Here is a 19,409-nt window from a genome sequence, read left to right on the forward strand (position 1 = left end):
GAATCCAGGGAAAAGTCAGGGATAGCAGTTTAATGTGCTATCTAAATTAAAAAGTTTCTTCATGCTTTTGTGAACAAGTTTGAACTCATCAGCACTCTGCCTTCTCCACATACACCTCAGCCATCTTGGTCGATCACAGTATGACAATATGGTATATAAGGGAGTCAAAGGGGTAGAGACAGAGAGAGAGAGAGAAAGAGACAGCTTTAAGAGGAGGAAGGACCTCAATAAGATGCCTTTATCTCAAACATTATCATGCCTGTTGATTTTTAATATTTCTTCTCTTCTCCACCCTGTTTTTACTGTCTTTATATCTACTATAGTTTCCCTAACCCTAACATGCCAATTTCTGGCTATACAGTTTCTCTTCAGTTGTATCAGTGTAATGAAACAGCTCCACCATGGCACCCTGGAGACCTTGCATGAATCCACATAGCCCACACAAGCAAAGCTTGAACTCCAGCCAGTCTGAGACTTGGCAGGATGCCCGTGAACCTCCAGGAATGAGGAGTTTCCACATGGACAGCTCTATCTTCTCTTTATATCCCCTGAGAAGCTATCATGAAACACTTTCTCATTTCCTCCCAGGTTCTGATGAGGAATGAGGCTTTCTGCCCCATGCCCCTCGTGAAATAGCTGCAGAACATAATGAGACTTAGCTACAGTCTAGATTGACTCGTGAGCAGTGAGATATCCCACAACACGAGTGGCAGTCATAGGGACCCTTTTGTATTAATGCCATCCTTTTTAGTGTGGGGAGCAAGGACTCAAGAAGCTAGCACCTTTGGCTCCTCTTCCTTTTGCTTTTTATGTAATATTGATGTTGTTAACTGTTGCCGAGCCCCCAAATTGTGATAACCCCATGCACAACAGGATCTGACCATTGTAAACTGTAGGGATTTCACTGGCTGGTTTTTTGGAAGTAGATACCCAGGCCTTTCTTGCATGCAAGTTTTAAGTTGTCTGAACTAAAAGTCACTTATTGTACCTTTACCAGCAAATCAGCCAGGAGATGGCCTTGCCTTGCCTGTCATGTATGTGCTTGACCATCATCACCATCTCTTTAGCCTCATTTCCAGGTCCTACCATGTCTTCTTTCCTTCTTTCTCAAGGTCCTTTCTCTCCACTTTCTCCTCTTACATTGATTCTATTTTATATGTCTTTCTCCTTTTCTTCTTCAAGGAACAACCAGAAGGAAGAAGGAACTGAAACTCGGTATATATATAATCTCATCTGAACACACACATTGGTAGTGAGCCTCCTATATTCCACATGGTATGATAAACTATTAATTTTAAATAGACTGTAAAAAGTTAATTTATATTGTGATACCTAAAGCATCCACAAAGAAAAAAAACTATAGTGACATCTGCAGAATGGCAGCACAAGGACCTCTAAAAATTATCTCCTCCATAAAAGCAATAAGAATGCCCGAAGCATGATTTAACATTTCATGCATATTCAATGAGGCCTCAATCATGACTACATAATGAAACTACTGAAGGCTCTGAATACAGAGGCTCTGAGAGATTCCTGGTTGGCAGAGGGAAAGTGACTCGCCCGCTTTAGTCTATGGAACTCCACTTTCGAAAGCTTCCCAGACCTCAACTATGCATCTTTTCTTTATGATGATACTGATTTGTATCCTTTGCTATAATAAATCTATAATTGAAAGTATGGTATATTCTGTGAGTTCTGTGAGTCATTCCAGTGAATTAACAAACCCAAAGGAATAATGAGAGCCTGCAGGTGAAAGTGAAGGACCCAAGAGAGGCCCCAGAGTTTGTGGCTGACCTCCTGAAGTGGTAGTGGGAAAACCCCAAATTTGTGACCCACCGGTCAGAAATAAGGGTGTCATATGGACTCATGAGTTTCCTGCTGGTGTCTGTCTGTTTTGTACTCAAGGACAGTGTCCTTTCACATGTGAGCCCTGACCTAGATCCAGGTGGCTAAGGTAGAGAGAGAGAGTGTGCCCCATGGACTGCTAGTGTCAGAGATGATTGAGAAGTGGGAAAGCGGGGATTAAATTGGTTAATCTTCACACTTTTGGGATTGGATTTATGTGGATTCTTCTCCATGAAGATCTAAACACATCAGTTAAAAGAAATTGCCAGAATGGAACAAAATAACCAAAACCAGGTGCTGTCAAGTTGATTCCAAATAATGACAATTCCATACGTGTCAGAGTAGAACTGTGCTCCACAGGGTTTTTAATGGCTTAATTTTCAGAAGCAGATCACTGGACCATTCTTCCAAGCCACTACTGGGTAGGCTTCAACCTCTAAATTTTTGGTTAGCAGCTGAGAACTTTAAAACTGTTTGTAGCACCCAGGGACTCCATAAAAATAACAAGACAACTACAGGTAGTCTCCAACTTAAGGTGGGGCTGCTTTCCGATGACTCTGTCATAATTCGGTTCTGACATACATCGAAGACCTCTTTTATTTTTTAGTTTTCATTATTATTGCCTCTTACTATCATTATCTTTATAAATCCTCACATTGAACATCTGCTTGTGAACATCTGAGAATCACACCTTCATCAAATTACGCACTGCAACATTGTATGGAGTACGTATTACTAGCAATAAGATGTAACAAAAAAAATGATTGGAAATGCAGTTCGTCATAACTCAAATACCTCATAAGTCAGGAACTATCTGTACTTAACACATTTTTTTAAAAAAGAAACTATTAAAAAAATTTTTTAAGTCAGCCTTGAGCATTATGCCCTTTTAAGAACTATCTATATGGGTACAAATTGAGAACAACAACTCGAAGGGTTAGCTAGGAACCTTAGCGGGCAGTGAGTTTATGTTAGTGAGGGAGGAACAACTCAGAAAGGAGGATGAGAATGGTTGCTCACCTCGAAGAATGTAATCAATGCCACTAAGTCGTACACCTAAAAACTGTTGAATTGGCGTATGTTTTCTGTGTATATTCTCAACAACAACAACAAAATAAATAAAATTTAGGAAAAAAGAAGCAAAAAAAAAAGAAAGAAAATGAAAAGGTAAGAGATACTATGAGAGAAATTTTTACTATGTATTTTATATGCATGTATTATATAATTAATGCCTATAACTTATAACAAGACAAACAAGCCAATAAAAAATGGACAAAAGGCTTGAATAAAAGATATGTGAGAACGAATAAGCACATGACAAAAAGTTCAACATGATTAACTATCAGGAAATCACAAATCAAAACTACCATGAAAGAGCACTTCATACCTGGTAGAATGCCTAAAACCAACAGACAGACAGTAGCAAGTGTTACTGACAATGTGGAGGTGTTCGGAGTGTAAAACAGCACAACCACTTTGGAAACAATTGGCAGTTTCTTGTAAACAGACACTTATCATATGGTCCAGAAATTCCACTACTAGGTTATTTACCCAAGATAAATGAAAATGGGTCCGCACAAAGAACCATATGTAAATGTTTATAGTCGTTTTTCATAGCAGTCAAAAGCTTGAAACAACCCAAATGGCCCTCAACAGGTGAATGGATAAATGAATTGTAGTGTGTTCATACAGTTTAATACTATTAGCAATAGAAAGGAACAAGCTACTAATATATGAAACACTATCGCTGAATCTCAATACCATGATTAGCAAAACGAACCAGAAACAAGCCGTAAATACTATCTAATTTTATTTACATAAAGGTCCTACACCAGGAAAAAAACTATAGATCAGATAATTGTTTGCCTGGGGCAGGGCATTCAAGAACTTTCTAAGGTAAGGGAAATGCTCCAAATTTTGAATAAGGTGATACTTATCCAGGTGTATATGCTTGTCAAAGCTAATTGAATGACATAATTGAAATGTGTGCATTTTATTGTATGTAAATTGTACTTCAATTAATTTGATTTAAAAAGAAATCAGCTGCTGACACATGAAACAACATGGACAAATTTCAAAACAATTATGCTGAGTGAAAGAAGCCTGACTCAAGGGTGTACATATTGCATGATTCCATTTGTATGAAGTCTTACAAGAGGCAAAACTAAACTATGGTGATAGAAATCAGAATAGTGGTTGCCTCTGGACAAGGGGGGATGGGCACTATGGGGGGACAGTTATGGAGGAAAGAGGCACAGGAGAAGGTTGTAGACTGATGAAAATATTCTGTATCATTATTGAGGTTGTCAAAATTCAAGCTATACACTTAAAATGTGTGCATTGTATAAAATGCAAATTGCAACAATTTCACCAAAATAATGGGATATCGAATGGGTTCAAAATAGACTTGAGAAGATAGCATCAGACACTAGGAAGAACAATGACCTTCTATTTCCCAATGACAGAGGAGAGCAGCAGATGACCTTGTCATTTACCACAGGGAGCACCATTGGCTGGTGAATTTCCTGTGGTTCCTTCCCCCTTTTCTTAACCATCATTAGTGCCAATAGCTAATTAATTGTCTGCGGGCTGTGGGGCCCCAGAGTCTTGCCAGAATTAATGAGTTGTTTCTGTCCCTGGGATGGGAGTCCTGGCATCCCTCCCTTCATTCCCTCACCATGCCTCCCTTTTTACCTCCAGTGCCACTAAAATAGAGGTTAACTTCCTGGACTAAGGAGGGGAGGTTGCTGACAAAGAGTTCCACGCTAAGAGCTATCTCTGGCCAAGGCATCACATGGCGAGAAGAGAAGTGGTGCTGGGCTGCGGTTAGGCAAGGAGTCAGTCCACATGAGTTCAAGTCTCAGCTCTGTCTGTAGGATTCTGAGCAAGTTATATTTCCTCTCTGTGTTTCAGTTTTTCATCTGAAAACAATGACAGAAGATAGTAATAACTTCCCGGTCATAAAGTAGTAGTGATTACTTTGAAAAGTATGTGGCGGTAGCATGTACAGTCGACAGTATTACCTGAGACTTGATGTCCAATCCCTTCAAGGGTGCCCATTTCTCCTTAGTTTGCTCTCAGTTCTCATTGTGAGGATCAAGTGGGGGCTCCAACCAGTCCAGGAGCTCCTTGCCTTGGGAGAGGTCTGGCAGCAAGGTGATGAGGAGATTCTGACTTGATTGCAGGTAAGTTACAAGTTTATTCTTCTCCTATGGCCCATCAAATTTCCACATGTCCTCTATAGTGGAGCCAGCAGGAGCACCAGATTTGAAATCAAACAGGATCTAAAATCCTGGTTCTGGAACTTGATGAATGAGTAACTTTGGGAAAATGACTTCACTTCTCCAAGACAATTTCTTCTTCTGTAAAATGGGAATGATATCAACTACCTTGCAGGGTTCTTTTGAGAATCAGGTATTTGGGAAATTGTTTAGCACAGTCCCTGGTACATATGGTAACTGCTAAAGAAATAACCTGATTATCTTTACTGAGCAGTAGGGCAGAAATTCTCTCTGATTCATTGTTCAATCCCTTGTGGCATCTAGTACAACGGTGACTCCTTGGTGATCAATAACGGAATAGACGCATGCATGGAATGATAAAATTAAGTGGAAATGGGGAAAGTGGTGTCAGAAAAGAAGGACTAGAAGAGAGTGGGGATTCAGAAAAGACATGGTCTGAAAGACGAGAGAACAGAAGAGATTCAAAGGATGATGTAAACGGAGAAGATTCAGAAATAACATACAGAGCAAGAGAGGAAGTTGCCAAATGAGTAAGAACACAAGAAATTCAAAACAGTATTAGAATAATAGTTGACAGATGAATAAGAAACAGTTGGCTTTTTTTTTTTTAGCAATACAAAAAATGCGATGCTATAAGACAACGTAAGATTAATTTATTAAAAAAAAAGAAGAAGAAGAATCTGAATAGCAATTGCCTATTCAGGAGAAGGAAACCCTGGTGGGGTCGTGGTTAAGAGCTATGGCAGCTAACCAAAAGGCCGGCAGTTTGAATCTACCAGCTGCTCCTTGGAAACTCTATGGCACTCAATGGCGACGGGTTTGGTTTCGGTTTTTTGGTGTTCAAGAGAAGGAAGAGGGTGTGATCAGGGAGAGGAACATAGGAGGTTTCTAAGATTTAACAAACGTTTTGTTCAAATATTTAACAGCATGATTAAAAAAAAAAGTTAGGAGAAAAATAGGGTGAAAGGAACAATGGGAGGAAGGAAAGTAAGAAATAAAAAAAGAGACAAAGAGAGTTCATCTGGACAAATATTGAGATGAGATGAGGCTTTTAAGCACAGAAAAGAGACCCTGTGATGGGAGATACTTGCTGCCATCCTAGAGCCCCTCCAGCAACCACCCCACCCACCAACTTGCCTAGTTCCTGCCTCTCAACTGTCAGAGAGGCTGCCATCTCCCAGCTACCTTCGAGGTGGTCTCTGGGTCCCTACTGTTCTCTTTCAGAGTAAAACTTTAGTCATCTCCTCCAGGAAGCATTCCCTGATTCACACACAGTGCTTCTTTTCTATATAGATTTCTGTCTCTCAACCACCCAATATCTTTGCATTATTTGCCTTCTATTATTCTATTCTGATGATGTTCAGTGTACTCCCAGTGTGGAAGCCCTGCTGGCATGCTGGTTAAGTGCTATGGCTGCTAACAAAAGGGTCAGCACTTCGAATCCCCCAGGTGCTCCTTGGAAACTCTATGGGGCAGTTCTACTCTGTCGTATAGGGTCACTACGAGTCAGAATCTACTTCACAGCACTGGGTTTGTTTGTTTGTTGTTGACTCCCAGTGTGCTTTAGTTTTGTTTTGTTTTAATGTGTTTATTACAACAGATACAATTCACATCTGATTAGCTTTGTTTCCTCTTCCCCCTTCTACAACCAAGTTCATTGGATTATTTCCTTATATTTGAGCAATCAGTGTACTTTCAGCACACATGCCCATTGGTACTTTTAACTCCATTCTTCCAGGGTGCAAATGGATTTCAATAGTTCACACAAACAAGTGGGTTATGCTCTATCACTGCAATTTGAAGCTACCGTACACGGGAATGAAAAAGTTACAGAAAAGTGCCATAGCAGCAGTGCCTTAAGAAAGGAGAAAAAGAGGAGTCTTAGAAAAAAACGGATAAAATCACGTCAAGAATTTAAAAGGAAAATGGAACACAAGGGCAGTGAAAAACTTTTCTCTGTAAAACAAATGCAGAAACCCTGCTCTTGATCAGGTGCGAGCATGGAAGCAGTTGTTTCACTGCCCATATGGTTCAAAATCGTATCCTTAGACACAGATTCCCTGGCACCTGCACTGAATTTTTGAAAATGCAAATTTCTGAATGCTAAATTAACCCCCTCCGATTTTTTTTTTTCTTGAAAACTAATCTTACTGATTCATTTAGCCTTCTTACAGACAGGTTTACATGTAAAAGTCTAGTTTTTTAGTTACCTCAGTATTGATTAATTTTGGATGTCTTTTTTTGTTTTGTTTTAAGCTCTATTACACCGGAAACCCTGGTGGCGTAGTGCTTAAGTGCTACGGCTGCTAACCAAAGGGTTGGCAGTTCAAATCCGCCAGGCGCTCCTTTGAAATTCTGTGGGGCAGCTCTAGTCTTTCCTGTAGGGTCGCTATGAGTCGGAATCGACTCGACGGCACTGGGTTTGGCTGTTAAGCTCTCTTACACATGGCTTCCCATGGCTTCACTCTACACAACATGTTTACAATGTGAGGAATACATCTCAAGAAATCTATATTTCAAGGGCTTGACAAATCAGTCTGTGTCTTTCCCCTGAAATGACTCTCATAGACCCATGCCCTGGTTGTTTCCTTTGCCCAGCTTAATGGTCCAAAGCCTACCTAAATGCAGCTCAAAAATGTTAAGATTGGGCAACAGATTTACAGTTCTTGTACTCAAAACCACGTGCAATTATTCACATCTTCACACTGTGAAAGAATTCTCATTTTTTACCTTTCCAAGTTCCTTAATTTGTTGTCTCAAAAATAGCATCCTTTGCTCTGGGCAAGTTGCTTGAATCTCACGTATTCAAACTAAAGATCTCAATTTTTTTAATTCAGGACCTATTTCTGACATGTGAATGCTTCCCATGTTACGGGCTTCCTCATGCGTTCTTGATGCCCGCTTCTCTGCATGATCTGCAGGCCACCCTTCAACACGTGTTATGAGATTTTCCTTGAATTGTGCTGCTAGCATAGCTGTTAATGAACACGTAGGCCGGGCAGATGCGTTCTGTGGTACAGCTGTTGCCTTTGATGAACTGTTTGCCCCAGGTGACAGACTTCTCTGGCTACGTGAGTACTGAAGCCTTCACGGAGAAACAGGTTCATGACCTGGCTGCTTCCCAGCAGGTACAGGCTACTGAATGGCTAATTGTGACACTTGCTTAACACTCAGGAGCATGAGACCACTCTTGATTCCAGTGTATCAGCTCATCCTGGCAGGGACAGACCATGTTGCCCAATATTTTGAAGCAAACCCATTGATGCAGTGGTTTATAATAGGCTGCTAAAGAGGCCAGGGTCAGAAATGACACCTAAGTACAATAGGTGATCCAGGATGAGAAAGAATGTTCGTATAGAGGAAATTATTGGGCCAATTGACAAAATCAGAATATGGACTGTACATTAGAAAATAGTGCTATATCAGTGTTAAGTTTCCTGAATTGATCACTGTACAGCGTTTAAGAGACCAACTGTCTTTGGAAATACATACTGAAATATTAAGTAGAATATGGCTCAGAAATAAAAATGGCTGAGAACAAATATAATATGTAAATATATTGAGGTAGAATGGGAACATAAATGAGTCAAAATATTAAAAATTGGTAAACCTTGGTAAAGGTTGCACAGGTAATCCTCGGCTTTTGACATATTTACCATGAATTGCACTTCCGACCATCCATTTTTTAATTTTTTTTGGCACATCTTATCAATACTAATATGTACTCCATACAATGTTGCACATGCTATTTGCTGACGTAATCCTTCCCCACTCTCTCTTTCCTAGCCCTTTAGATAGTTTCTGACCCCCCCACCCCACCCTCCCATCTCCCCTCCAGACAGGAGATGCCAACATAGTCTCTTGTGTCTACTTGATCCAAGAAGCTCAGTCTTCACCAGTATCATGTTCTGTCCCATTGTCCAGTCCAATGCCTGTCTGAAGAGTTGGCTTTGGGAATGGTTCCTGTCCTGGGCCAACAGAAGGCCTCGGGGCCATGACCACTGGGGTCCTTCTAGTCTCAGTCAGACCATTAAGCCTGGTCTTTTGATGAGAATTTGGAGTCTGCATCCCACTGCTCTCCTGCTCCCTCAGAGATTCTCTCTTGTGTTCCCTGTCAGGGTAGTCATCAGTTGTAGCCGGGCACCATGGAGTTCTTCTGGTCTCAGGATGATGTAGTCTCTGGGCTTTCTGTCTCTTGGGCTCATAATTACCTTCTGTCTTTGGTGTTCCTCATTCTCCTTAGTTCCAGATGGGTTGAGACCAATTGATGCAACTAAGTGGCCGCTCGCTAGCGTTTAAAACCCCAGACGCCACTCTCCAAAGTGGGATGCAGAATGTTATCTTAATACATTTTATTACACCAATTGCCTTAGATGTCCCCTGAAACCATGGTCTCCAAAAGTCTGCCTCTGCTACACTAGCCTTCAAAGTGCTCAGTTTATTCAGGAGACTTCTTTGCTTTTGGTTTAGTCCAGTTGTCCTGACCTCTCCTGTATTGTGTGTTGTCTGTCCCTTCGTCTAAAATAGTTCTTATCTACTATCTATTGGTGAAAATGCCTTTCTCTCCCTCCCTGCCCCCTCTCATAACCACAAAAAAATATTTTCTTCTCTGTTTAAACTATTTCTGGAGTTCTTATAATAGTGGTCTTATACAATATTTGTTCTTTTGCAACTAATTTCACTGAGCATAATGCCTTCCAGATTCCTCCATGTTATGAAATGTTTCATGAATTCATCATTGTTCTTCATCAATGCATAGTATTCCATTGTGTGAATATACCATAATTTATTTATCCATTCATCCATTGATAGGCACCTTTGTTGCTTCCATTTTTTGCTACCGTAAACAGTGCTGCAATGAACATGGGTGTGCATATATCTGTTTGTGTAAAGGCTCTTATTTCTCTAGGATATGGTCCAACAAGTGGGATTGCTGGACCGTATGGTAGTTCTATTTCTAGCCTTTTAAGGAAGAGCCTAATCGATTTCCAAAATGGTGGTACCATTTTACTTTCCCACCAGCAGCATAGAAATGTTCCAGTCTCTCCACAACCTCTCCAACATTTATTATTTTGTGTTTTTTGGATTAATGCCAGCCTTGTTGGAGTGAGATGGAATCTCATTGTAGTTTGGATTTGCATTTCTCTAACGGCTAATGATAATGAGCATTTTCTCATGTATCTGTTCTCTGCTTCAATGTCTTCTTTAGTGAACTGCTTGTTTGTATCCTTTGCCCATTTTTTAATTGGGTTAAATGTCTTTTTGTAGTTCAGTTTTTGCAGTATCATGTAGATTTTAGAAATCAGGCACTGACTGGAAATGCCATAGCTAAAAACTTTTTCCCAGTCCGTAGGTAATCTTTCGAGGGCACTGGGTTTTAGGTAATCTTTATACTCTTTTGGTGAAGCATAGGTGTTTGATTTTTAGGACCTCCAAGTTATATAGTTTCTCTTCTGTACTATTAATAATGTTTTGTATTCTGTTTATGCCATGTATTAGAGCTCCGAGCATTGTCCCTATTTTTTCTTCCATGGTCTTTATTGTTTTCGATTTTATATTTAGGCCTATGATCCATTTTGAGTTCATTTTTGTGCATGGTGTGAGGTATGGGTCTTGTTTCATTTTGTTTGCAGATGGATATCCAGTTATGCCAGCACCATTTGTTAAACAGACTGTCTTTTCCCCATTTAGCTGACTTTGGGACTTTGTCAAATATCAGCTGCTCATATGTGGATAGATTTATGTTTGGATTCTTAATCCTATTCCATTGGTCTATGTATCTGTCGTTCTGCAAGTGCCATGCTCTATTGACTACTGCGGAGGTATAATAGGTTCTACAATCAGGTAGAGTGAGGCCTCCCACTTTCTTCTTTCTCAGCAATGTTTTACTTATTCGGGGCCTCTTTGCCTTCCATGTGAAGTTGGTGATTTGTTTCTCCATTTCCTTAAAAAATATCGTTGGAATTTAGATCGGAACTGCGTTCTATCTATAGATCCCTTTGGGTGGAACAGATGTTTTTACAATGTTAAGTCTTCCTATCCATGAGCAAGATATGTTTTTCCACTTATCTAAGTGTCTTTTGGTTTCTTGCAGTAGTGTCTTGTAGTTATCTTTGCATAGGTCTTTTATATCTCAGGTGAGATTTATTCCTATGTATTTTATCTTTTGGGGGACTGCTGTAAATGGTATTGATTTTGTGATTTCCTCCTCGATGTTCTTTTTGTTGGTGTAGAGGAATCCAACTGGTTTTTGTATGTTTATCTTGTATCCTGATTCTCTGCTGAACTCTTCTAATAGTTTCGGTAGTTTTCTGGAGGATTCCTTAGGGTTTTCTGTGTATAAGATGTGGTCATCTGCAAATAGAGATACTTTTACTTCTTCCTTACCACTCTGGATGCCCTTTATTTCTTTATCTAGCCTAACTGCTCTGGCTAGGACCTCCAGCACAATGTTGAATAAGAGTGGTGATAAACGGCATCCTTGTCTGGTTCCCAATCTGGAAGAGAATGTTTTCAGGCTCTCTCCATTTAGGGTGATGTTGGCTGTTGGCTTTGTATAAATGCCCTTTATTATGTGGAGGAATTTTCTTTCTATTCCTTTTTTGCTGAGAGTTTTTATCGTGAATGCGTGTCGAACTTTGTCAAATGCTTTTTATGCATCGATTGGTAAAATCATGTGGTTCTCGTCTTTTGTTTTATTTATATGACGAATTACATTCATTATTTTTCTAATATTGAACCATCCCTGCATACCTTGTATGAATTCCACTTGGTCATAGTGAATTATCTTTTTGATATGTTGTTGAATTCTATTGGCTAGAATTTTGTTGAGGATTTTTGCCTCTAAGTTCATGAGGGATATAGGTCTGGATTTTCTTTTTTTTGTGGTGTTTTTACCTGGTTTTGGTATCAGGGATAGGGTGGCTTCATAGAATGAGTTTGGGAGTATTCCATACTTTTCTATGTTCTGAAATACCTTTAGTAGTAGTGGTATTAATTCTTCTCTGAAAGTTTGGTAGAAGTCTGCTGTGAAGCTGTCCAGGCCAGGGCTTTTTTTTGGGGGAGTTTTTTGATTACCTTCTCAATCTCTTCTTTTGTTATGGGTCTATTTAGTTGTTCTACTTCTGTTTGTGTTAGTTTAGGTAGGTGGTGTGTTTCTAGGAATTCATCCATTTCTTCTAGGTTTTTTAATTTGTTAGAGTACAATTTTTCAGAGTGATCTGATATGATTCTTTTAATTTCAGTTGGGTCTGTTGTAAAATCACCCATCTCATTTCCTATTGGGTTATTTGCTTCATCTCCTGTTTTTCTTTTGTGAATCTGGCCAATGGTTTATTGATTTTGTTAATTTTTTCAAAGAACCACCTTTGGTCTTGTTAACTCTTTCAATTGTTTTTCTGTTTTCTATTTCATTGAGTTCTGCTCTAATTCTTATTATCTCCTTTCTTCCAGTGCCTGAAGGTTTCTTTTGTTGCTCTCTTTCTATTTGTTCAAGTTGTAGAGATAATTCTTTTATTTGGGCCTTTTCTTTTTTTTGTATGTGTACATTTATTGATACAAATTGAGCTCTGAGTACTGCTTTTGCTGTGTCCCAGAGGCTCTGATAGGAAGTATTTTCATTCTCATTGGATTCTATGAAGTTCTTTACTCTATCCTTAATGTCTCCTATAACCCAGTCTTTTTTGAGCAGACTATTGTTCAGCTTCCAAGTCTTTGATCTCTTTTCTTAGCTTTTTCTGGCATTGATTTCTACTTTTATGGCCTTATGGTCAGAGAAGCTGGTTTGTAATATGTTGATGTTTTGGATTCTGCTAAGGCTTGCTTTATGACCTAATATGTGGTCTATTCTAGAGAATGTTCCATGTGCACTAGAAAAGAAAGTATACTTGGCTGCTGTTGGGTGGAGTGTTCTGTATTTGTCTATAAGGTCGAGCTGGTTGATTGTGGCATGTAGATCCTCTGTGTCTTTATTGAGGTTCATTCTGGATGTCCTGTCCTTCACCGAAAGTGGTGTGTTGAAGTCTCCTACTATAATTGTGGAGCTCTCTATCTCACTTTTCAATGCTGTTAGAGTTTGTTTCACGTATCTTGCAGCCCTGTCATTGGGTGCATAAACATTTAACCTGGTTATATCCTCTTGGTATATTGTCCCTTTTTGTCGTTATATAGTGTTCTTCCTTATCCTATGTGGTGGGCTTAACTTTAAACTCTGTTTTGTCACAAATTAATATTGTCACTCTTGCTCTTTTTTAATTGTTGTTTGCCTGATATATTTTTTTCTATACTTTGAGTTTTAGTTTGTTTTTGTCTCTAAGTCTAAGATGTATCTCTTGTAGGCAGCATATAGAGAGATCATGGTTTTTTTTATCCATTCTGCCACTCTCTGTCTCTTTATCAGTGCATTTAGTCCATTAACATCCAGCGTAATTATGGCTAGGTATGAGTTTAGTGCAGCCATTTTGATTTTTTTGTGTGTGTTGCTGACAAATTCTATGTCCCACTTAATTGTTTGTGGTGAGTAGTTTGTCTTTATACACCGTCTTTTCCTCTTCTTCATTGTCATTGATTTTGTTTCTGCTGAGTCTCTATTTTTTTCTTGTATTTTATTTTAATGAGTAGGATAGTTAGTCTCCTTTCTGGTTACCTTAAGATTTACCCCTATTTTTCTAAGTTTAACCTACCTTTTATTTCTTTATATCAACTTGTCTTCCTCTCCATATGAAAGATCTATGACTACATCTCTTAGTCTCTCTTTATTATTTTAGTGTTGGTTTCTTTTACATAATCACATTGCTGTTTCCCTGTTTTGATCGTTTTTTATCTTGATTTATTTTTGCGATTTCCCTGTCTGAGTTAACATCTGATTGCTCTGTCCAGTGTTCTAGTCTGGGATTGATACCTGAAATTATTGATTTTCTAACCAAGGAACGCCCTTTAGTCTTTCTTGTAGTTTTGGTTTGGTTTTTACAAATTCCCTAAACCTTTGTTTATCTGGAAATGTCCTAATTTCACCTTCATATTTGAGAGACACTTTTGCTGAAAAAACTGGCTGGCAATTTTTTTCCTTCAGTGCTTTCTATAAGTCATCCCATTGTCTACTTGCCTGCATGCTTTCTCCCAAGTAGTCCGAGCTTATTCTTACTGGTTCTCCTTTGTAGGTGACTTTTCATTTATCCCTAGCTGCTCTTAAAATTCTCTCTTTATCTTTGGTTTTGGCAAGAGTGATTATGATGTGTCTTGGTGACTTTCTTTTAAAAATCTATCTTATGTGAAGTTCGATGAGCATCTTGGATTGATACCTTCTCATCTTTCACAATATTAGGGAAGTTTTCTGCCAACAAACCTTCAACAATTCTCTCTGTATTTCCTGTTATCCCTCCCTGTTCTGGTACTCCAATCTCTTGTAGGTTATTTCTTTTGATAGAGTCACACATGATTCTTAGGTTTTCTTCATTTCTTAAAATTCTTTCATCTGATTTTTCTTCTAATATGTTGGTGCCAAGTGTTTTATCTTCAATCTCTAATTCTGCCTTCTACTTGCTCAATTCTGCTCCTCTGACTTTCTATTGAGTTGTCTAATTCTGTAATTTTATTGTTAATCTTCTGAGTTTCTGATTGCTATCTCTCTAAGGATTCTCGCAGCTTATTAGATTTTTCATTATGTTCTTGAATAATCTTTTTATTTCTTCAACTGTTTTATGTGTTCCTTGGCTTCTCCGTATTGTCTGATCTCCATCCTGGTGTCTTGAAGAGCTCTGTATATTAACCAATCTTTTGAATTCTGCATCCGGTAATTCCAGGAAGGCACCTTCATCCAGAAGATGCTTTGATGCTCTGTTTTGAGAGCTTGTTGAAGCAATCATGGTCTGTTTCTTTATGTGGTTTGATAGTGACTGGTGTCTCCATGCCATCTATAACTTTTTATATTACTTTATTTTATGTTTGCTTACTGTATCCTAGTTTCTTGCTTTGTTTTGTTTTGATATGCCAAAATGGGCTGCTTGAGTGAGCTAGCTTGATTATTTTCACCTTTGGAGCTCTGACGTCCTGTCACCAGATGGCTAGAGCTGTTATCAGGTATATGACTTTATGAGTCCATTCACATTTCTTGTGTGGGTTCACCTCAGGTGTCCAGGTAGTTGGTTGTCAAGTTTGTGGTAGAGGCTCTCTCCTACAATATTAGAGGGGCAAGCGTGTTTGGTGTAGGTATTAGTATCTGGTTGCAGCAGGGGGTCAACTCTCAAGAAGGCATGGGGCTGAGAACCATCCCCTGAGTGTCTCTGAGGAAAGTGCATCCCTGTTCCCTAGAATGTACAGGTGGGCGGGCTCTGTGGATGGACCATGGATACCCAGTGCTTTTGTTTGTAAGGACTGGGAGGTATGAGTTATCCTTGGACCCCCGTCGTGGCTCCACCTGAGTGGAGCCACCAGTCCTTAGGACCCTGTTTAATAGGCAAAACAGTGTCAAGTATCAAATACCCACCTCTCCACCACACAGCTTAAACAGTTGTAGTCTGCCAGCAGGGGCCTATTCTCCTGAAATAGGCCCACACAGATCCATGCAGGGGGGAAAGGTATTCAAATTCTAGGGACAGTTTATGCCTAGACAGGAGCCTTTTTTGTACTGAGCTCCCCAGGTTTGTGAAGCTAGCAAATTATCTTTTCCCCCTGTTGTGAATTTATTCCTTCTCCAAGTCCAGGATCATGGCTCTGGGCACTCAAATGGGCCTATCTGAGGCCCAAGGGAATCAACAGCCACTGAAGCTGGCTTGGAGGGCGAGGGCCACAGTAAAATATACCCATGGACGTAGCTTTTGCTGAGAGTGCCCTCCTTCTCTGGTTCCGGAAAACTGAGTAGGCTGTGTAGCTGGCTGCTTCTCCCTGGGGAAACTGTGGCCATATGCTACCACCAGCCCACCACAGCCACTCCTGGGAGTGGTGCCTGAGGGATCTCAGTGACTCAGGTCTGGCAACTCTTCTTTGCTCCTGAACCATCTCTTTCTTCCCCTGCCACTGGGTCCATTTTCTAACTTTGCCTTTGATGTTCAGGGCTCCTAGCTTGTTGTAAATATAATCATTTCACCTGATTTTTCATGTCTTTGTTAAAAGAGGGATCGCCGGAAGCATCTGGCTGTTCTGCCATCTTGGCCCTGCCTCAGTTTTGAGCTGATTTCAAAACAAAAGTGTTTTTTTTTTTTAATTGCACATTAATAAATTAACCAAGTATCATGAAAAATCAAATTTTATTTGAATGCCTAGAACTCAGCATGGTGTACTTTTACTACAGATTTCATCTTATCTGAAAGGAAAAAGATTTATTTGAGCTTACCTTTTCCAAGCCCCAATTCTTGTGGAATTTTTGCTATTATGGATGCAGACTATAAAAATTTTATGATCAACACTATTTTTTTGTTGTTGCTGTTGTTATTTTTCCTTATTACACATAGTGGAAAGTTGAGGTTAGGGCTTTCCCTTTGCAGAGAGAATTCTTATCTTTTGTTTAGTAAATCATAATGATATTTTTGAAAGACTGAGGTCACCCAATTGATCTCTCAGGGATTGGAATCACTTCACCCAGAGCAGAAATCTACTCTACAATTGACATTTTTTATTCCCTGCAGAGATGTAAAGTAGAATATGAATGGTTCTAGCTAATTCATGCTCCTGGTAGAACATAAGATCGATAGTACACCAATATTTATAATCAGGAAATTTGCTCAGCACACATTTCTTTCTAATTCCCCCCACCCATAATAAAAGGACAATTCAGTAGTGCCATAGTGCTCGAACATAATGGGTGCTCAATAAATGTTTGCTGATTAATGAACACTAATTAATTTGAGGAGTCCTGATGGCATAGTGGTTACTTACTCAGCTGGTAACCAAAAAGACAGCTGTTCAAATCCATCAGCCTCTCCAAAGGAGAAAGATGTGGCAGTCTGCTTCCATAAGGATTTGCAGCTTAAATCTTATGCGGCAGTTGTGCTTTGTCTTATAGAGTCACCATGAATCGAAATTGACTCCACAGCAATGGATTTTCTTTAGTTTAATGCATTCGAGATATTGGTGGTTCGGGTGTAGGCTTCTCACCTTTCATGCAGGAGACCAATGTTTGATTCCTGACCAATGCACCTGAAGAGCAGCCAGCACCCTTTTGTCAAAGGAGGCTTGCATGTTGCTATGATGTTGAGGAGGTTTCAGTGGAGCTTCCAGACTAAGACAGCTAGGAAGAAAGGCCTGGTGACCCACTTTCAAAATCAGCCAATGAACACCATATGGATCACAACCTTCCCAGATTATCCTGCATGGCGTTATCATGTTTTGGGGATCGCCTCAATGGCAGGAAACAACAGCAGCATAAATTCTTTAATTAGTTCTCCATGCTTCACAACAGCCTCTTCTACCTTCAACTGAGAAGTCAGAGGTACCAGTGTGGTGCTCCATCTAGTTCTCGGTACACCTCTGGTTTCCTACCATGAAAAAACATTTCAGAAAGAGGAGTAGGAAGAGAGAGGAACTATAGGATGGTGTTGTGGCTGTGAAAGGGAGGCTGGGTGAGAGGAAGGAGAAAAGAACCCTCTATCTGTATCACCTGACAAGTCTGCATGGTGAGTTCTTATAAAACACGATGGAACACCCTCACTCAACCGACAGGTCTCCTCCCTCTCTAGAGTCTGAAGGAACAGGCCATGGTCAACCAGAGCTCCCCACTGGGCTTCCTCTTCCTGGGCTTCTTGGAACACCCAGGGCTGGAAAGAATCCTCTCTGTGATTGTCTTGATTTCTTACCTCCTGACCCTTGTGGGCAACACACTCATCATCCTTCTGTCCGTGATGGATCCTAGGCTTCACTCACCAATGTACTTTTTCCTCTCCAACCTCTTCTTCTTGGATCTCTGCATCACCACAAGTTTTGTTCCCCAGATGTTATTCAACCTCTGGGACCCAAAGAAGACCATGAGCTTCTTTGGCTGCTCTGTCCAGCTCTTCATCTTTCTGTTCCTTGGGACCACTGAGTGCATCTTCCTGACAGTGATGACCTTTGATAGCTATGTGGCTGTCTGTCAGCCCCTCCACTATGCCACCATCATCCACCATCGCCTGTGTGGACAGCTGGCAGCTGTGGCCTGGGTTATGGGTTTGGCCCAATCAATAGTACAGACACCACCCACCCTCCGCCTACCTTTCTGCCCCCACTGGCAGATAGATGACTTTGTATGTGAGGTTCCATCTCTAATTCAACTCTCCTGTGGGGACACCACCTATAATGAGATTCAATTGGCTGTGTCCGGTGTCATTTTCCTGGTTATGCCACTCATTCTCATTCTTATCTCATATGGTGCCATTGCCTGGGCAGTGCTGAGAATCAGCTCTGCCATAGCATGGAGAAAGGCTTTTGGAACCTGCTTTTCCCACCTCACTGTAGTCACTATCTTTTAGAGCTTAGTTATTTCTGTCTACCTCTAGCGCAAAAATCCCTATGCCCAAAAGAGGGGCAAGTTCTTTGGTCTCTTCTCTGCAGTAGGCACTCCTGCACTTAACCCTCTCATATACACCTTAAGGAACAAGGAGGTCAAGAGGACATTCATGAGGTTTCTGGGAATGAAGCAGACTCTAGGGGAAGCTGAGGGATAGCAGCTTAATGTGCTCTCTCAACTAAGGGCTTCTTCATAGTTTTTCAAGAACGTTGACTTTTCTACTCCATTGCCTTCCCTACACCCATTCAAGCTTCTTCAGTGGGTTACAGTGTGTCTGTGTGTATGATAGAAAGGGAGAGAGAAATAGACTGACACTCGAGTGAGAGAAGGTAAGTGTTATGGATTGAATTGTGTCCCCCAATATGTGTGTCAACTTGGCTAGGCCGTGATTCCCAGTATTGTGTGATTATCCACAATTTTGTCATTGATGTGATTTTCCCTTGTCTTGTGAATCTTACCTGTATGATGTTAATGAGGCAGGAGTAGAGGCAGTAATGTTAATGAGGCAGAAGTCAATCTACAAGATTAGATTGTATCTTGAGTCAATCTCTTTTGAGATATAAAAAAGAGAAACGAACAGAGAGATGCGGGGCCTTATGACACCAAGAATGAAGAACGAGGAGGTAGTCTGTCCTTTGATCCCTGGGTCCGTGCGCTAAAAATCTCCTATACCAGAGCAAGATTGATGACAACGACCTTCCTCCAGAGCTGGCAAAGAGATGAAGCCTTCCCCTGGAGCTGGTGCCCTGAATTCAGACTTCTAGCCTACTAGACAGTGACAGAATAAATGTCTCTATGTTAAAGCTATCCACTTGTGGTATTTCTGTTGTTGCAGCACTAAATAA

The 19,409-nt window shown here is 40.3% G+C and overlaps 1 protein-coding gene and 1 pseudogene across 1 annotated transcript; one reads left to right on the forward strand and one right to left on the reverse strand.

Moving 5' to 3' along the window:
* Positions 1-7,634: 7,634 nt before the first annotated feature.
* Positions 7,635-8,267, reverse strand: LOC111749248 (WW domain-containing adapter protein with coiled-coil-like; annotated as a pseudogene).
* Positions 8,268-17,596: 9,329 nt separating this feature from the next.
* LOC135233027 (olfactory receptor 2H1-like) lies at positions 17,597-18,526 on the forward strand. The gene has a single exon (XM_064296138.1). It carries the CDS (start codon positions 17,777-17,779, stop codon positions 18,524-18,526), a length of 750 nt encoding a protein of 249 aa, XP_064152208.1. The 5' UTR covers positions 17,597-17,776.
* The last annotated feature ends 883 nt before the right edge of the window (positions 18,527-19,409 follow it).

Source organism: Loxodonta africana, chromosome 1 (genome assembly GCF_030014295.1).
Source record: "Loxodonta africana isolate mLoxAfr1 chromosome 1, mLoxAfr1.hap2, whole genome shotgun sequence".
Taxonomy (NCBI): Eukaryota; Metazoa; Chordata; class Mammalia; order Proboscidea; family Elephantidae; genus Loxodonta; species Loxodonta africana.

Coding starts and splice junctions, on each gene's coding strand:
- LOC135233027 (XM_064296138.1), top strand. CDS start 17,777: ATGGTCAACCAGAGCTCCCCACTGGGCTTCCTCTTCCTGGGCTTCTTG.